This window comes from Suncus etruscus, chromosome 1, assembly GCF_024139225.1.
Source record: "Suncus etruscus isolate mSunEtr1 chromosome 1, mSunEtr1.pri.cur, whole genome shotgun sequence".
Taxonomy (NCBI): Eukaryota; Metazoa; Chordata; class Mammalia; order Eulipotyphla; family Soricidae; genus Suncus; species Suncus etruscus.
This window is the reverse complement of record NC_064848.1, coordinates 192,894,286-192,914,330: the sequence shown is the minus strand read 5'-3', so window position 1 is coordinate 192,914,330 and position 20,045 is coordinate 192,894,286. Positions and strand designations below refer to the sequence as shown.

At 43.0% G+C, this 20,045-nt stretch overlaps 1 protein-coding gene across 2 annotated transcripts in view; it reads left to right on the top strand.

Annotated features, from left to right (window-relative positions):
- The window catches only part of NSF (N-ethylmaleimide sensitive factor, vesicle fusing ATPase), a 151,380-nt gene that overhangs the window by 92,622 nt on the left and 38,713 nt on the right, over positions 1 to 20,045 (top strand). For both annotated transcript variants that reach the window (XM_049779079.1, XM_049779078.1), the window contains exons 13-15: positions 6,783 to 6,878; positions 7,529 to 7,685; positions 8,669 to 8,802. In XM_049779079.1, the coding sequence (XP_049635036.1) occupies positions 6,783 to 6,878; positions 7,529 to 7,685; positions 8,669 to 8,802 (387 nt within the window). The remainder of the gene's footprint in view (positions 1 to 6,782; positions 6,879 to 7,528; positions 7,686 to 8,668; positions 8,803 to 20,045) is intronic.

Genomic DNA, 20,045 nt, shown 5'->3' with positions numbered 1-20,045 from the left:
AATGAAGTGAACTTGTTTGCATATTAAAATAATAATGTTGTTCCTATGACATTAGAAATACCAGTTTTTGTGTTTGGTTTTATTTTGTTCATTTGTTTTTGGGCCACATCAGGTATTATCCTGGAGCTACTCCTGGCAGTACTGGAGGACCATGTGACTGAGTTTGAACTCAATGTACCTCCATGTAAAGCTGAGCTCCAGCCCTTAGAGTAGGGGTCCTCAAACTTTATAAACAGGGGCCAGTTCACTGTCCTTCAGACTGTTGGAGGGCCAGATTATAGTAAAAACAAAAATTATGAACAAATTTCTATGCACACTGCATATATCTTATTTAGAAGTGAAGAAACAAAATGGGAATAAATACAATATGTGGCCCTCGGGCCGTAGTTTGAAGACCCCTGCCTTAGAGCATCTCCTCAGCTCTGTAGCATTTTCCTTTCATTCTGTTCAATAGAACAGTTTTTCGGGCTACACCCATTTGATGCTCAGGGGTTACGCCTGGCTAAGCGCTCAGAAATTGCCTCTGGCTTGGGGGGACCATATGGGATGCCGGGGGATCGAACTTCGGTCCTTTCTTGGCTAGCACTTGCAAGACAGACACCTTACCTCTAGCGCCACCTCGCCTGCCCCCAATAGAACATCTTAGTTTCCTATCATCACCTCCTCTTCATGTTGTAGTGATCACTTGTAGATTGATGACTTCCAGATCTCTGTCTTATTTCTTTTTTTTTTTTTTTTTTTTTTGGGTTTTTGGGCCACACCCGTTTGACGCTCAGGGGTTACTCCTAGCTATGTGCTCAGAAATCGCCCCTGGCTTGGGGGGACCATATGGGACGCCGGGGGATCGAACCGCGGTCCGTTCCTTGGCTAGCGCTTGTAAGGCAGACACCTTACCTCTAGCGCCACCTTCCCGGCCCCTCTCTGTCTTATTTCTTCAGAGTCTCTTTCTCACCAATGCATCTCATCTGATTCATGCTAACCTCCTTTGATTCAGTGTTTTATTAGTCTCAATATTCCCAACCCTAGTTTGATTTTATTGTCTTTGCTACTTTTCTTCTTCCTAGTTCCTAGTTTCCAAGGTGTCCCATTCCTGGATTTACTTTGATTCTGCTGTTCTGCTGGGGCCTACGTGAAGTCATTTGCCAAATTTTGTCATTCTGTCCTAGGAGAAGCTCTCATTTTCTGTTTGAAAGGTTGTCCTGTTTCTGACCATTCCACCCTAGAGCAACTATCATAACGAAGTTAACAGGTCAATGGCCTTGTATGCAGCAGACCCAGGTTCAATCTCTGGTATCTCATATGGTCCTCAAATTCCTCTAGGCATGATCCTTGAGCACAGAGCCAAGAAGAAGCCTGAAGCATAGCCATGTGGCCCCCAAAAAGAAAACGTAAAAGAATTCTCTGCTTGGTCATTAAGCTCTGACCCTAAACGGGGCCTTGCTGCATGTGCCCAGTTACTCTCCCTATGCTTTAGTCAAACTGATTCAGAGGTCATGAGACATTCTTTTTTTTTTTTTTTTTTTTTTGGTTTATTTTTCTGGGTCACACCCTGTGGGCTCAGGAAACCACATAAAATGCCAGGAACTGAATCCAAGTCAGCCACATGCAAGGCAAATGCCCTATCTCTCATTGACCTCCTCAGACATTCCAGGTTTTTTTTGTTTTTTTTTTTGATTTTTGGACCCTGCCTGACAGTTCTCAGGGATTATTCCTGGCTCTGGGCTCAGAAGTTACTCCTGCCAGGCTTGGAAACCATATGGGATGCTGGGGATCGAACCCGGGTTGGCCACATGCAAGGCAAACGACCTATCTATTGTTCTGCCCCCCTCCTCAGACATTCTTTTCTCACTTTGCTGCTATTAGTTTTTTCTGATTTCACGAGTTTTTCCCCTGCGCTTCTTTGTCTTTTCAGATCCCAGTTCTTATGCTACATCTTTCTCCAGTTCTTTTCTGTGTCTGTCTCCCTTTAAGCATCACTGTCTTTCTTCTTGGAAAAGTAATGTGTTGTGTATGGTATCTGTCATTGTCTTTGATTCAGAATATATTGAGTAGTAAGTCTTGGTGCTATGGCTAAGGAAGTGTTATCACAAAACTACAGAGAAGTAAATATCTGACCAAGAGTGACAACGATCCAGGCTAAGGAAGTCTGGTGTCAGACGTGGCCAACTTGTAGGGTGAAGTAAAACTTTGTAAAGGAATTTGTGGGTGATTCTGTCTCTTCATGGTGTGTTTAGGTAAAAGGAACAACGTGCAGAGGAACAGAGACACAAAATAACACAGGGCTGTAGGGTGATTTACAGTATGAAAGGAGGTGGGGATGGCAGAGAGATGGCGCACAGTGGATAAGGCATTTACCTTGTATGCGATGGACCCTGGCACCCCATCTGATTCCCCAATCTCATCTTGGGTGATCCCTGAGCACAGAACCAGGAGTAAGCCCTGGCACAACTAGGTGTGGACCAAAAATAAAAGATGAAAAGGAGATGTGGAGAGAAGTAGAGACTTGAGTGAGCGTCAGGAGACTAGGGGGGTGGGGCACAGTTTCAAACTCTGTGCTAAGAAGTGGGGTCAGCTTCTCCCCTGAGTAGAGCTCAGCTATTGAGGAATTTTAAGAATAGTAGCCAAAAGAGATAGTATAGTGGGTAGAGTGCTTACCTTTCATGCAGCCAACCAGAGTTCCTTGAGCACAGAGCTAGGAGTCAGCCTTGAGCACTGCTGGGTGAGACCAAAAAAAAAAACACCAACAAAAAAAGAAAAAAATGTAAATAGGCTCACTCTAGCAGTTATGCTTAGTGGAGCAGGCTGGAGTACCACTGGGTGTGACCTAAAAAAACCTGAAAGCCCACAAAAAAAGAAGGTAAAAGAGGGGCTTTTTAAAACAGTTTATGCAAGAAATAACAAAAGTCTGAATAAATGGCAGCCAGAGTGATAGCATAGTAGGTAGGGTGCTTGCCTTGCATACTGCTGACCTAGTTTGGATCTCTGGGATCCCATATATAATCTCTGAACACTGCCAGGAGTAATTTCTGAGTGCAGAGCCAGGAGTAAGCCCTGAGCATCATCACATGTGGCCCAGAAAGAAAGGAACAAAAGTGAACTTATAGAATATGTTCTGTTGGGGCTGGAGAGATAGTATGGAGGTAGGGCATTTGCCTTGCATGCAGAAGGATGGTGGTTCGAATCCTGGCATCCCATATGGTCCCCCGAGCCTGCCAGGGGCGATTTCTGAGCAAAGAGCCAGGAGTAACCCCTGAGTGCTGCCAGGTGTGACCACCCCCCCCCAAAAAAAAAAGAATATGTTCTGGTCATTTAGGTATGCCCTATCTATGGTTCTAATTCCAACTAGGGTTGGCAAACTGTGGCCCATGTGCTATATCCAACCAATCATCAGTTCCAGTTAGTCGGTTTCATGGAGAGCAGAACTGCACCTTTCATTCATGTGCCATTTACAGCTGCTTTCTCACTGCACATTTAGGGCAGAGAAGCTGCAGCAGAGACTTGGTGGCCCTAAATTTGCAGACTGTGTGGCCTGCCAGGCCAAGCATCTCCAGGAGTTGCCCTGCACTTCTCTACCCTGGTCCTCTACATTAAAAAAAAAAAAAAAAAAAAAAAAAAAAAGACAAGAGAAAGAATTGGCAGGGCGAGGAGAGATAGTATAGTGGTTAAGCACTTGCTTTGAATGCAGTCAACCGTTTGATCCGAGCCCTGCATACAGCCCTTCCAGAAAGGACCCCTGAACTCCACTGGATGCTGCCCCCTGACCCCGCAAAAATGGGCAACCTTCAACTGTAGACAGTTTTTATATTCTTTATACAGGGAAAGGTCATCATTTGTATTGTTTTGCTTCCTGTTCCAAAGATTTAGATGTAGAACAGATGAAGTAACTGAAACAAGTATTTTCCCTTTAGTGGTTGCAGGTTTCCTAAAGCAAGTGGAAGATCCAGTCAGGCATCCCTGATGTTCATGTCATTTGTACCTAAAACCTATAGTTATGGTCAAACTGAAATCCATGTGACATTTGGTTGTTCTTTTATCTTGAAAGGAATTTCTATTTCAGTCAGAAAAAATAAATTACAATCAAACATTTTCTGCTCTAATCTGTTATAAGAAAATTACACACTTATAGCTGAATCAATGTTCTGATTTATATTTGCAGAATTTCAAAATTATTTCCTGTAGAAATTTGATTGATTAAGATCCTTCTACCCGTAATTTAAGAGGAATGATAAGAACTTTGAAAGGTCAGATTTAAAAGGTTATGAAATTTAAGGGTGACCACCTGATATTTGCTAGTGTTGAAATACAAGTTTATTAGTTTCTGAGGGAATAAGCTGAAAGATATTCCTTCTTTTATATTGATTAGCTGTTTTAAATAAAATGTACGGGAGAAATTATAATTAGTGATTTTCTTATTTAGTCGAATAAGAAGGGATAAAAAAAAATCAGATGAAAAAAAAATTTTTTTTTTTGGTTTTTGGATCACACCCAGCGGCACTCAGGGGTTACTCCTGGCTTTGCGCTCAGCAATCACTCCTGGCAGGCTTGGGGGACCCATATGGGATATCGAGATTTGAACCATCGTTGGCTGCGTGCAAGGCAAACAGCCTACTGCTGTGCTATCTTTCTGGCCCCAGAATGATGAAATTCTTAAATATATTTATCCAATTTTGATCAAAATAAAATTCAGGTCTTTAAAAAAAACTGAATAGGCAGGAGCAGTTTATGATTGGAATATTGGTTGATTTCAATTCAGTAACTTCTAAAATTCCTAGAGTACCTAAACATTTGTTCTTATGTAACTTTATTAGCTACCTTAATTTACTTTTTGCTTGTTTGTTTTTTTTTAAGCCACACCCATTGGTGCTCCTGGTTTATTTCCAGCTCTGTGCTCAGGAAAAACTCCTGGCTGGGCTTGGGAATATATGGGGTGACTGACTGAACCCAGAACAGCCATATGGAAGGCAAGCACCTTGCCCACTGTACTACCAATCCATGCCCTTTACTTCACTTTTAATTCATTCTGTGAATCCCCTTTAGATAGTAAAATAATAGGGTTATTTTTGTTGTTGGGTTTTTTTGGGGGGGGGAGTTTGGGGGCCAACCCAGTGGCACTCAGGAGTTACTCCTGGCTCTGCACTCAGAAATTGCTACTGGCAGGCTCAGGGTTACCATATGGGATGTCGGGGATTGAACCAGCTCCTATAATTACATATTTTAAAATACCTTTTCTTTTTTCCTTTTTGGGCTACACCCTGTGATGCTCAGGGTTACTCCTGGCTATGTGCTCAGAAATTGCTCTTGGCTTGAGGGGATGTTGGGAATTGAACCAAGGTCTATCCTGGATTGGCCATTTGCAAGGCACTCCAGCCCCTAAAATACCTTTTTTTTTTTTTTTTTTTTTTTTTTTTTTTTTTTTTTTGGTTTTTGGGCCACACCCAGTAATGCTCAGGGGTTACTCCTGGCTATGCGCTCAGAAGTTGCTCCTAGCTTGGGGGACCATATGGGACACCGGGGGATCGAACCGCGGTCCGTCCAAGGCTAGCGCAGGCAAGGCAGGCACCTTACCTTTAGCGCCACCGCCCGGCCCCCCTTTTTTTTTTTTTTTAAAGCAGTAATCTTGATTAAAGAATGAGACTAATGGGCTGGAGTGATAGTACAAAGAGTAGGGCACTTACTTTGTATGCAGCTGTTCCAAGTTCACTATCTGACACCGCTTGTGATCTCCTCATTCCACTATGTCTGATGCCTGAGCACAGAGCCAGGAATAAGCCCTGGGCTCCACTGAGTCGGCCCCCACCTCCAATAACAAAGGGAGAGACTCATAACTTTGTGCTTTTGGTGGTGAGCCTCAGACCCATTCACGTCTGTGTTGGTATCTCGGTCACTCATGATCCAAGCAGCTTCATGAGTGGCTCATTGCTGTAGGCACTTCCCCAGGTGTATATTCTTTGTTTAGATCTTAGTTTAGGTGAGCTAACAGACATGTTGGAATTTGGCATAGAGGTTCTCAAGCATAGAACATGGATAAAAATCCAAGTTTCAGACCTTCTAAAATAATGGCTCTCAAACCTGGTCAAGCACCACAGTCTCCTCTAAGTCTGGACCCACTACTCTTAAATTCAAATCCTGATGGGTGTGGAGTGAGCATTATTCTTTCTTTAAAGACTAGAGAGGTTGGGGCAGGAGGTCGGTGGTCTAGGTTGTTATTGCCTTGCATGCAGCCAACTCAGGTTCAGTCTCTGACACCACATTCGGTTTCCCGAGCCTGCCAGGAGTGATCCTTGAGTGCAGGCCAGGAGAACACCTTGAGCACTACCAAGTGTGGCCAATTAACCCAACAAGAGGAACAAAAATGAAAGATTACTTTAGAAGCCCTTGAATATGCAGTTCAGGATAATAAATGTGATTTTTCAGTGACCCTCTATGTTTTGTCTTCCTCTTGCCTCATTTTGAAATAGAGTGGTGTCTGTCCATCATTGCCACATATTTTTCTTTATTTCCTGGGTTGGCTACTTCTTGGTAGACATTTCATGCCTCCAGTCTTCTACTAAGAATTTCTGTAGCTATCCTGCTACATAGACCTTTCCCCACCTTTCCACACCTTTGTAATACATTCATGAATGCCCAGAAGTAAATTGTTTAGGCAAAGGGTATTTGTGACTTAGAATGAGGTGTTTTTGTCAGTGTTGATTTGTTCCTAGAACCCTTAGTTATTTCATTCTTGGGCCCAAAAGATTCTTAAATCTTAATGATCCTTACATTTTGCTTTTATTTCTAACCAGGCCAGTACTAAAGTGGAAGTAGACATGGAAAAAGCGGAGAGCTTGCAAGTGACAAGAGGAGATTTTCTTGCTTCTTTGGAAAACGATATCAAACCAGTGAGTATGACCATTGAGACAAGCATTAACCAAAAAGATAAAAAACAAAAAAACTTGAAAAAAAGGAAGTGCCAGCTTACCCAGTATTATAAAGGACGAATTTTCTTTACCTGACCTTTCAATCCCTCTTATTGGTGTTCATTTCTCTCTCATTCTAAAGTCTTCCTATTACACATACGGTCTTATTTCCTTGGTACCATTTAATTTTTATCCCCTACTACCAAGCTGATGCTGACAGGCTTGTCTTATTAACATTCTGTAAACCTGTTTCAACCCATGACACAGTATTAGGATTATATCTTTCTGATTTCTAAATTTATACTTTATTTTTCTCTTTATTCTTCATGGAAGGCCACACCCTGTATACACTTTCTAGAAGCAAGTATGTTCAAACTTACAAACAAATCCTTTTCTCAGGGATAAGAGGGCGGGGACTCTAATGCTATCAACTGAATCACCAAAAGCAACTTTTCTCCCTGTTAATATAATGAGAAATTATGAAACTATTTTCTCTGCTCTTCAGACTTTTTAAATTAGCCTGGGTGCTGCTTTATGTTAGTAATAATTAAAAAATTATCACCCATCCTTCATACATTTTAATGTCTAATACTAGTATTCAGAATGCCTGTCTAAACTCTTCCTCTCCGTAGGCATTTGGCACAAACCAGGAGGATTATGCAAGTTACATTATGAATGGTATCATCAAGTGGGGCGACCCAGTTACCCGAGTTCTCGAGGATGGGGAGCTGCTTGTTCAGCAAACCAAGAACAGTGACCGCACGCCCCTGGTCAGCGTCCTGCTGGAAGGTGAGAAAGGATGGCTCTCACCAAGGGAGCACATTTATAAAACTATCCAGCACATTTTAGGAAAAAAAATGTCTCCTCAGGTCAACTCTGCGCGTGATCTGAAAATGGAATCCAGTCCACACACCAACAGAGTGTACAAATTAGAGTTCTCTAGGGGTGCAGTATTACTGATGACCTCGTTTGCTCACAGGATTCTATCTTCATTCCTATGTTTCTCAATAGATTATGTAATATTATTCAAATCAATTTAAATCACTGAGTATTTACTGTATTATAGGCACTGAACTAGGAGCAGGGGACATTTCACAGAGGGAATAGAAGAAGGGCACTTTTCCAGATGAGTCAATCTGTAGAAGGTCCAGCTTTAGAGAGCTTTTCAGGTCCTGTTTGTTTCTAATAAAGCAAATTTCCCTGTCCCCAGTACATCTCTCAAGAAGACTGCAAGACTTGCACGTAGCTGACCTGGGTTCGATCCCGGCATCTCTTATGGTCCCTATGCTGGCCAGGAATGATTCCTGAGTGCAGAGCTAGGAGTAACCCCTGAATATTGCCGGATATGGTCCAAAAGCAAATCAAAACAAAAAAATTGCAGGGCTATTGATTTCTTTTTTCTTTTTTCTTTCTTTTTTTTTCTTTAAGACAATTTGATGGCAATAATGACATCATTGCTGACATGAACTTGAAGACATTTCTTTTTCAGACTCGGACACCTACATTTGACATATTTAGATAGATATTTCAAAAATTAAGGCTCTGTGAGAAAACAAGCAGAAAGATACTTCATCAGACTTTGGAGAAAATGCTAATCAGTTCATTAGGATTAGTTGCTAATAAATAAGACATGTCTGCCCTGAAATTGTGTCAGAAAATGTTAATGAGCAACTAGTTGAGACCTCAGTACCTTGGAGCTGAGAGTTTGAACTTGTTTCATTCCTCCTGGCCAGGCTGGCTCTATTCCCTGACTGGCTCTTATCTCTGCACAGGCCCTCCTCACAGCGGCAAGACCGCCCTAGCTGCAAAGATTGCGGAGGAGTCCAACTTCCCCTTCATCAAGATCTGCTCTCCTGATAAGATGATTGGCTTCTCTGAGACAGCCAAGTGTCAGGCCATGAAGAAGGTATCAAGGGGTTTGGACTTTCATTCGAATTTCCTATCTCTTAGGGATGTGTGTGTGCGCACATCAACGCATTAACAGCTATGTTCTTCTTTACATAGACAAGCCATGTCAGTTATGGTCTCATGTGAAACTCACTTGTCAGGATAATGGGGGAGAACGATGACCGCTTTAGATGCATTTAACTTTATAATGCATCTTTATTAAAGTAGCATTACATCTGAATTATACTGTTTAATAGGTATTGTGATTAAATTTCATTTCCTTAGTCTGTATTGGTGTGAGTGATGAGTGATCATAATTAAAATATTTGGGTATAGGGGCTAGAGCCAACTGGGGTGCTGCTTGCCTTGCATGCAGCTGACCTGCATTTGATCTGCAGCATCCCATATGGTCCCCCTGAGCCCACCAGGAATGATTCCTCAGCCAGGAGTAACACCTTAGCACCACTGAGTGTGATCCCACAAAAAACAACATAAAAGAAAATGTTTTCCAAGTGCTACCACAGCGGGGAGGGGGGTTGACTTGCACGCTGTCGATGTGGAGTGGACCCTGGTTCGATCCTCGGTATCCCATATGGTCCCCCAAGCCTGCCCAGGAGCGATTTCTGAGTGTAGAGCCAAAAGTAACCCCTGAGCACTGCCGGATGTGGCCCAAAAACAAAAATAAAAAAAAAGAAAAAGAAAGAAATTATTTGGGTATAATGGAGAAAATTTGGTTAGGAATTTTTTGGGGGGATGGGATTCAGGGAAGGGCGTTCCTTTCAGTAATCAGGAAGCTCTAGTCCCACTCCTGGAAATTTTGTTGCCAACCAGGTTAAAGGCTTTCAAACTAGGGAGGCTTCTCTCCACCCATAAATTAAAGACTTCTTTGTTTGTTTGTTGTTTTATCTTTCTAGCCCTATTAAATAACGTTTCAGCATGTTTGGTTTTGGGGGCCACACACAGCAGTGCTCCAGCATTATTCCTGGCTCTGCACTTAGAAATCACTCCTGGCAGGCTTGGGGGACTATGGGGAATGCTGGGGATTGAACTCAGGTCGGCCACATGCAAGGCAAATGCATGTATTCAATCCTCTAGCCCCTGAATTAAAGACTTTTTAAATAAAGTCAGATTGTCCTCTCATGTTTGAAACTTGTATTTAATTCTCAGCACTGTGTACAAATAAAATAGTACATTTTTAAAAAGCATCAAAAGGGAGCCAGAGTGATAGTATAGCAGGTAGGGTCTTTACAGCAGGTTAGCTCATTGCCAACCCCATGCATGATCTCCCAATACTCTATCTGGTCCTGTGAGTCTGCCAGGAGCAGTCTCAGAGAGTGAAGCCAGGAGTAAGCCTTGCACACGGCCAGATGTGGCCCCCAAACAAAACAAAAGCAGCAAAAGCCACAAAAGTAAAAGATTGGTACTTAGGGCAGTTACATCACTTCTTTTGTTTTTGGCAAGGGCTTAGGGACCACCCCTGACTGTGCTCTGGAGTCCTGTTGCAATATCAGACTGAACTCTGGCACTGTTTGAGCTTTTATAGATAAGCTGTGACTGTAACTTTAAAAGATACTAGGAGAATCTGAGTCAGAGAAAAGAATTTTGAGAATTAAAAGTGCTGCCTAGTAAAAGCAAATCAGGTGTTCTTTTACATTTGCCTCTAGGCCATTGGTTTATAAAGTTGTGGGTAGAATTACTTTACCTTTTTTTTTTTTTTTTGAGCAGAGGCTAAAGTGAAAAGAGCCAGAGCCAGAGTACAGCAGATAGGCCATTTTTCTAACCTGGTTTCAATCCTCAGCACTCTGTATAGTCCTCTGAGTGCATCAGGAATGATCCCTGAGTGCAGAGCTAGGAGTAAACCCTGAGCACCACCAGGTGTGGCCAGGAAAAAGAAAAAAAGGGAGGGGCTGGAACAATAGGACAGCAGAAGGGCATGGATCCAGGATGGATCATGGTTCAAGCTCTGGCATCCCATATGGTCCCCCAAGCCAGGAGCGATTTCTGAGTGCATGACCAGTAGTAACCCCTGAGCGTCACCAGGTGTGGCCCAAAAACCAAAGGGAAAAAAAGCCAAAAGGAAAAACAGAATAGAACACAGCGCACACGCACACGCACGCATGCACGCACATGTGTTTATTATTCATGTAAATGGCAGACATTGTGAGGGCTGTTTGGCATGGATAGAGGAGGCAGGGTTTATATCAAGATTTCAGGCACAAATGCCAAGATATATATTCCATCTAAGTACCTTTGAAATTGTCTCGGAAAGAGTGAAGAATGTTGTTCACAATCAGTTTGTTCTTCATTGGCAGTGAAACCTAGGGGGGGACCTGACCCTTGTGGGACCAGTCATGACTCAAATGTTACAGAAAGGAGCAACAACAAATGTTAAGGAGAGTTTGACTTGGATTTCCCTCTAAAGAAAATCTTTCCTGGTGAGAATTTGCAGAGATCTTGGACCCTGTGGGCATTGGACTCAGCCTTTAGCTGAACAGCTAATTTCTCTTCCTCTTGCATCCCTGTCTCTTCCTCTTGCATCCCTGTCTCTTCCTCAAACATGCCTGAGAGGTCGTTGCTCCACAGGGGTCACTTAGCACCGCTCCTCCCGGCTGCCTGGCTCCGCCTCGCATGCTCTGGCATGTGGGTGGATGCTCCTAGTTTTTCTATAAAGTTTTTAAAAAGTGCTTTATGCACCTTCAGATCAAAGCTGCTTTGTAAGTGTGAGATATTATCATTTTTATTATTTTAATATCTTGCAAATTGACTTGAGGGGGGAAGGTAATATGTGCTGGTTTTAGAGGCTTAAATGGTTAAATTAATGGCTTAATAACTTACGATTTAATCTTTAAATTGTCGCAGCCTTTTAAGGCAGAGTTTTAGATGAGTAGAAGGCGAAGGAATATAAAAATAAGTGTCTACACATGCTTACTCAAAAATGGTTTCAATTCATGATTCACTGTCTGGATCAGTCCATGTTCTCAGGTGCAAAAATTATTTTTGTTGTTAAAACTCAGATGAAGACTTTTGCTCTTTTTTGGTGAAATATTTCTAGAAGTAACCGAATAGAGTATGAGAAATAGGTATTCAAGAATTATATGGGAAATATTGCGAGATCTTTTCATAAAGAGTTTATACCTAATGATAGGTTGACAGAAGCCCCAGGGTAGCATAAAGGTGCTTTGACTTTGTTTGTTTTTGGAAATGAAATGCAGATACCTTTTCCTTCCCATCCTCCTCCCTCCACTCCCCTCTTCCCTCAAGCCTCATGCAAGGATGCAAAGATATTTTTCTCATTCCTCTTCAGACACAAATAATCTGATTTTTTTCCCCATTCTGGAGAGGACATTTCTTTCTTTATAAGTGCTTTATGCCTACCAAGTGCAGCCTCCCTGGTTACAAAAATAATTTAGAAAATGCAGAAAAGAACATAGGGGAAGATAAAATGAATCTTTATTTGATCTCTCTTCAGACACAGCTTGTATTAGGGAACACTTTGTACTTAATGTCTTCAGGTGCCTTTTTTTTTTTTTTTTTTGGATGAAAATGCCATGTCTTTCTTTCAGTGGCACTAAATCTTATCTCTGTGTTACTTAAATTAATAATGACATAATACCCATTTAAGTAAACCATTTTTTAACATCAAGGTTGGTTCCAGGGTTTTTTCTACAATTAAAATAATATTCTGTAGATCCAACCAACTAGGGAAATTCCTACCCTCATTTTCTTATTAGAGCCTTAAACAACACTGCCTGAGAGTTCAAATAGATCTAAATTTGAATTCCAGCCCTAAATACTTAACCAGCTCTTCTTGTCACTAATCAACCTCTATAAGCTTGTGTTCTCTTTTATAATATTAAGATGATGCTAATAGCTGCCTTATCGAGATGCAGTGAGAAGTTAATGAGATGGTAATTTATGGAAAGTATCCCAGTGTGCTCTGGGAGGTAATATGTACTCAATAAAATATACTGGTTTTTTTTTTTTTGGTAGGATAAGTTCTTAGAATTGAGCTTCGTTCGGTAAAAATATGAGGATTTGGGGCCAGAGAGATAGCATGGAGGTAGGGCATTTGCCTTGCATGCAGGAGGACAGTGGTTCAAATCCTGGCATCCCATATGGTTCCCCGAGCCTGCTATGAGCGATTTCTGAGTGTAGAGCCAGGAGTAACCTCTGAGCACTGCAGGTGTGATCCAAAAAAACAAGAAAAAGAAATGAAGATTTGACAAATATTGCTATAAAAACTTGGGGGTAACCATACTGTGCTGGGGATTTAGATTCCAGTCTCCCACATGCAAAGCCTGTTCTCAGCCCTTTGAGCCATCGATCTCATCAGCCAAGCTACCAAGTTCCTTTTCTTCTTCTTCTTCTTCTTCTCCTCCTCCTCCTCTTCTTTTTCTTTTCTTTTTGTTATCAAAACTCTTCTGGATAAAAACAGATTTATAAAGTCCACATCTTCAGAAAATCATACCAGTTTATACCAGTTTATACTTGCTCATTCTGCATATGACATTGTCAGTTTTCCTGGACCCCTATCCACACTTGCAGTATTCAAAGAACTCTTGACAATTCAATAAGTAAAAGATTGACATTTAATTAACTCTTCAGTTGAATTTTGATAATTAAATCACCAATTTTAAAGATTTTTTTTTCAAAATGTTTTTACAATGACAATAGTTGGTGGAGCTCAGAAATAGTTTTTATTATAGAGGTGGTCTGAAGAGCTAATTCCTAGAATGTCTTTATAGAGCATTTTATTGCTTAAATGAGTTATTGTGGCTGGAGGGATAGCATAGCTGATAGGGCATTTGCTTTGCAAATCGCCAACCTGAGTTTGATCCTCAGCATCCCATATGGTCTCCCAAGCCTACTAAGAGTGATTTTTTTTTTTTTTTTTTGGTTTTTGGGCCACACCCTGTGACGCTCAGGGGTTACTCCTGGCTATGCGCTCAGAAGTTGCTCCTGGCTTCTTGGGGGACCATATGGGACGCCGGGGGATCGAACCTCGGTCCGTCCTAGGCTAGCGCAGGCAAGGCAGGCACCTTACCTCCAGCGCCACCGCCCGGCCCCCAAGAGTGATTTTTGATCACAGAGCTAGGAGGAATCTCTGAGCACTGCCAGGAATGACCCCCACCCAAAATAAAGAGTTCTTGCCAATAGAGAGATCCATCTGATTACTTTAATGACTATCTGAGATTTCACTGTACTTAAACTACCATTTCTTGTTCACATCTGGAGGGGGCTAAAATAAATGAAAACAGTGAAGTCTTAATCATTTTAAAATTCACCTGTACTTCCCTAATTAACGAGTCCTTTCTCTGTAGATCCGCTGAAAGCTGAGAAAGTCTCTAGGCGCTGTTTTCCCGGCTTTGTAAGGAGAGGTAGGGAGGGCATGTAATCCCCCCTCTCCAAAATCTTCTGTTCCCAACTGCACCCTATTTTAAAATATTAATTCTGTTAGCCATCTTTGCACCTATACCTTAAAACACATCTATTTTTTCCCATTTCTATCAGTAATATTAAATGAACAAAAGAACAATGTAGTAACATTTGATTTTTAACTAATCTGGACGCTTTCTAAATGCAAGTTCGTCCTGAGGTGAAATAGAACAGTCTAAGGAGACTCAACTGTTTGGCCAAAATTAAGTGGAAATACCAATGATTCATATAAACTCTCCTCATTAATAAGATAACGCGATCCCATTTATAAAGGGCTGAAAATTAATGGAAGACATTTTTCCTTCCCACTAGCTGCTCTCCAAGAAAGAAATAATCTTCTTTGAATATCCTCCTGTAAATCCCACTGCAAATTGTCCTCGGCCCAGAATAGACTAGCGCTGCCTAATCCCCCTCTTGTCATGGTTTAGTCCATACAAAGAGCAGAGCTGGAAATTGGATCTTTTGACAGCAGTTACTAAGCAACAGAATTTGGATGTTTGGGGTTAACATCCTAATATAGCTCGTAGCCAATTCGTGGGGCTTGTGCGTGTTCCTGGCGCAAGAGCACACGGGGCAATGAGCAGGGCGCCCCATGCGGCCAGGGCAGGTCCTCGTTCAGTCCAAGATGCCCCATCAGCGGGCACCTGTGTCTGCCAGGCACCCAGAGGACATTGCCGGTCCTTTGTAGAACTTTAAGCCCCATGACATTTTCTGTCCCTTAAGACATCTCTTGTCCATAGCTCAAGCGCACACATGCACACGTGTGAAAAGTAAGAATTTTTTTTCCTGAAAAGCGGGTTAACAAACAAAAGATTTCAAGGTCATTCCAGAAAGCCTGAGCTCTTTGCCAGGAGTTTAGGTCCACTTTCCCGAGGCAGTTTCATTAGGAGACAGCTAATGTCGGCTTGGTCGGCTCCCAAGTTATTTTTAGAAACAAGAGATTATAACTGATAGTACCCATTTGAGTTTGCTCATTTACGTTTTTATATGCTCGCTACCAAATTGGATTCAAGTGTGCACTCTCAGCTCGTCGCTGACAGATTTACTACACGAGGGAATTTCTGAGTTCTCAGATTCCGACTATCATCGGATTGTTACCAGTGAGGTGCCACATGCCAGCCTCCCGAGAATCCTGACGAGCCTCCTGCACCCCTAAGAGCCTGGCTCTGCTGACTTCACAGCACAGAAGGGCTGCAGAAAGTGAAGGTGCCAGAGCTCGATATACCCACCTGGTTGCAGCCTGTGACTCTACTGGGTTGGGCCCAGCAGGGAGCAAGCACTAGCCTGGTCCCATTTTTATTTATGTGGGCAACAGAGTCTGCAGCCCACACCTCCCTACACACAGTGGCTCCCGGCTTGTCCAAAGGTTCCAGAAGTAGAACAGAGGCTTCTGTGCCTTGAGCCTCTTCCTCTGTGCCTTATGATCCATGTGCTCTTAGCTCAATCTCTGGGCTCTCCACGTGGTTCCAGGTGGTCTCTGCCTGTCCCTATGTGACCTGCTATCCCTGTCTGTCCTTGCTGTCCTGTCTCTTGCCTTTGCATGCACGGAGGTCATCCCCACATTTTTCATCATCTATTTTGTACACAGGTCAAAATAACAGAAGGGACTGTTTTCCACGGGCCTTGGCTTCTAGAGTGGCCCTCCCTTACTCCATTAATTTATTCTATTCCCTTCCACTATTATTTTTTTTATTTTAGGCCACACTCAGCAATATGTAGGTCTTACTCCTGACTCTGTACTCAGGGATTACTCCTGGAGGGGCTCAGAGAGCCCTGTGTGGTTTTAGTGAATAAACAGGGGTTCAGTGAGTGCAATGCAAGTACTTTATTTATTTATTTATTTATTTATTTATTTATTTATTTATTTATTTATTTATTTTGGTTTTTGGGCCACACCCGGTGACGCTCAGGGGTTACTCCTGGCTATGCACTCAGAAATCGCTCCTGGCTTGGGGGGACCATATGGGACGCCGGGGGATCGAACCACGGTCCATCCTACGCCAGCGCTTGCACGGCACACACCTTACCTCTAGCGCCACCTTCCCAGCCCCAACGCAAGCGCTTTAACCCCCACACTAGCTCTCTGGACCTCTTCCATGTTTTCACCTTCAATTCTTCTCATTCTTTTCCTTAGTCTTCTCACCTGAACAAGATCATGCATCTTTCTTACTTGCTTTCCTGGAAACCCCCCAATCAAAGTCGATGGCCATACGTTCCATTTGCTTTGAGCAATCCTGGTTTTTACCTGCCATTCCAGCATGATCATTAGCAGCTCCCCCTTTCAAGTGTCCTGGTTTGCATGCTAACTTATATGATCCCCGACTGATAACCTCTCCAACAAGAGAAGGCTTGAATACTGTACTTTTATCTTACTAAATGAGAGGAGCAGAATTTAAATTAACTTTTGGGAAGGCTCCGTGGACTCCAGCCGTTTGCCACAGCATCCCGCCCAATCTCACTGTAGCCCAGGCAGCATTGTCTGTGCTGGGATGGGCAGCCAAGAGCACATTTGGCTGTAGGATCCCCGCCTTCGAGTGCGGTGTGTGCCACTTCCCTGCTTCTGGGCCTTCCTTCTGGTGCAGCTCCTCCTTTCTCGTGTGACCTGCCTGAGGTAGTAGAAGAACCGCTCAACTCAGTATGTAAATCTCTTGCCCAGGTTTCAGCCTGGCAGTGCAGTCATTAATTACTCTTGCCAATCATCTGAGGGAAGCTTCTCTCTCACTCTTTCTCTCTCACTTTCTTACTCTCTCTCTTAATCTCTCCCTTCTTTCTTTTCTCTTTTTGATTTTTGGTCAGATCTGGCAATGTTCAGGGATTACTCCTGGCTCTGTGCTAAAAAGTCACTTCTGGCAGGCTGGGGCACCATATGGGTTGCTGGGGGTCAAACTTGGGTCAACCATGTGCAAGGCAAACACCCTACCCACTGTGCTATCACTCGGGTCCCCCCTTCCTTCTTTCTTTCCTTCTTTTCTTTCTTTCTCTTTTTATATTTTTATTTATTTGGGGGGGGGTCACACTCAGATGCACTCTGGGGTTACTCCTGGCTCTGCACTCAGAAATCGTTCCTGGCGAGTGTGGGGGACCATATGGGATGCCGGGGATCAAACCCCGGTCCACCTGAGTGGGCATCATGTTAGGCAAATGCCCTGCCACTGTGCTATCACTCCGGCCCCACTCTTTTATAATCTTGGGGCTATGTCCAGGGATGCATGGAGGTAACTCCCAGCACTGTGTTGGGGAGTCATTTCTGATGGCACACAGGAGATACTGCATTGTTGACCTTTTGAACTGTCTCTCTAACCCCGGGCCCATCCCTGAAGCTGGGATTGACAGATGGTGAGAAGACTGGATAGAAAATGTAGACCCAGGGGAAGTCGAGTGACCTGACGTTATACCAGTGCTCGGAGAGGGAGAGAATGAGCTTGTAAGGACTCAGGGTGTGCACATTTCAATGAGAGCAGAGTTGTTACTTGAAACTGGTCAAGTTGCAACTGGAATTGCACAGCCTCTGTCACGGTTAGGATGTTGTTAAGAGAGTTAGCCGTGAGTGTTTCCCTCCCTGTGATAGTAATTAGTACATTAAAAAGTCTTCGTTTAAAAAAAGAAAAGGCTTCAGTAAATGACTGCTGTACGTAATTTTCCTCTAAAATGTCATAGGTCGCCTATACTCAGCTATGAAGTGATTTGTAATGCTTTGAAGGAAAATCACAGCACCTGAGATAAGTTGGCGAGACTGTTCGGGTTGCCTATTGGTTCAGATGCCAGCAGCGCTTGAGTTGAGGGCCTGGAGCTGTGTCGGCTCTGCTCTATTTAAGGGAAGGGGAGCGGCGAGTCTGGAAAATATAGACCTGAATGCTCATTTCCAGTCCATGATGTCTTTTGCCCTTGTGACTCAGACCTCTGATAGAATTAGTAGATTAGTAGAATCCTGAGATGTGTTTGGGCCACTCTCAGTGGTGCTCAGGACTTACTCCTGACTCCACACTCAAGGATTATTCCTGGTGGGCACTGAGGTGCCAGTAATCAAAGTTGGGCCAGCCTGGTGCAAGAAAAGGGCCCTATTCCTTGTACTATTGCTCCAACCCTTAATTCTGAAAATGTTTTGAAGAACAAAGTATTATTTTCAGCGACTCCTTGAAATCCTGAGTTTATAGGCTGCTGTCCTGGATTAGACTTCAGATCACTCCTGGAGAGCTACTGTAGGACTGTAGCTCTAGTATAACTACATGTGGCCAACCCTAACCCAATCCCTGGCACTTCATATGGTCTCTCAAGCACCACTGGGAGTGATCCCTGAATATAGGGCCAGGAATAAGCAGAACTGCTTTCATGCTTTTCCATTGTTTATTATTATTATTATTATTATTATTATTATTATTATTATTATTATTATTTTGGCTTTTGGGAGGCCACACCCGGCGGTGCTCAGGGGTTATTCCTGGCTCTGTGCTCAGGAATCGTCTCCTCGGGGGTCCATATGAGATGCCGGGATTCCAAACACCGTTGGTCCTGGGTCTGCTACTTGCAAGGCAAACACCCTACCGCTGTGCTATCTCTCCAGCCTGCTTTTCCGTTGTTTTAAATCCACTGACTCGAAGCCAAAAGGAGCCCTCAAGAGTTTAATATAATCTTTTTGCCTGTTTTGGATCACCTGGTAGTGATCAGGACTTGCTCCTGGCTTTGCAGTCGGGAATTACTCCTGGTGATGCTTGGGGAACCATATGAGGTGCCAGAAATGGAGCCTACATCAGCAGCATACACGGCACATGCCCTCCCTGCTGTACCTCTCCTGAATTTCTTTTTGTTTTTTTGTTCTTTTTTGTTTTTTTGGCCACACCCGGTGGTGCTCAGGGTTACTCCTGGCTGTCTGTTCAGAAATAGCTCCTGGCAGGCACGGGGGACCGACCATATGGGACACCGGGATTCGAACCAACCACCTTTGGTCCTGGATCGGCTGCTTGCAAGGCAAATGCCGCTGTGCTATCTCTCCGGGCCCGACTATTTCTCTCTTAAGTTTCAAATGCCCCTTGGACTTCTGAAACCCCTGTGTTAATCTGGGCAGCTTAATTATGCTGCAGTATTCACCAGTTCTCAGAGGTAATCATACCATGGTGACCAGTGTGACTCAGAGTAGAGGTTGGGCTTTGTGAACCCTCACAAAAACCAAAGCCAGCCGCTGCTACAACCTCACATACCCTGGGCAGTGGCTCTTCATGCTCTCTTTAGAAAGTGACACATTTCCACACAATAGCTTTGCCTTCCTGCCACCTGCATAAAGAGAGCCAGGTCCCCCAATGCCTCCCATACCACCTTGTCGTCTCTATCATTAAGCCTTGTGTTTTGATTGACACAGCTGCATGTGAAAGCAAAATCTTTTTTTTGTCATAATTATTATTTTTTTATTATATTTTTTTATTTTTCATTATGAAAACAAAGATGCAAAGAAAGAGGACAAGGTAAAGTTACAGTGGAAGGACAATCACCCATAACATAATTCTCAGAGTCTCCTTGCTGATATCTTAACTTTGAAATTTCAGCCAAAGAACATTAAGATAAATAAGACAGAATCCATGTACAATTACTTTGTCCCTCAAGTCCCCAGATTGTAACACATTATAATATTTCTTAACAGCACACAAGGCAATCTAAAGCCATAAAACTTACGTAACTCCTTAAACATTACAGGCATAGTATTTTTCTACATTTCCATGTACATGCATATTAGCTTACGTTAACCTCAAATTTTAAGTGGGTTCTTTTTAAGGATTAGAGTCAAAGGAGCACAGTAAAAATGGTGTTAGAGTGGCAATTGTTGTTTGCATAAGC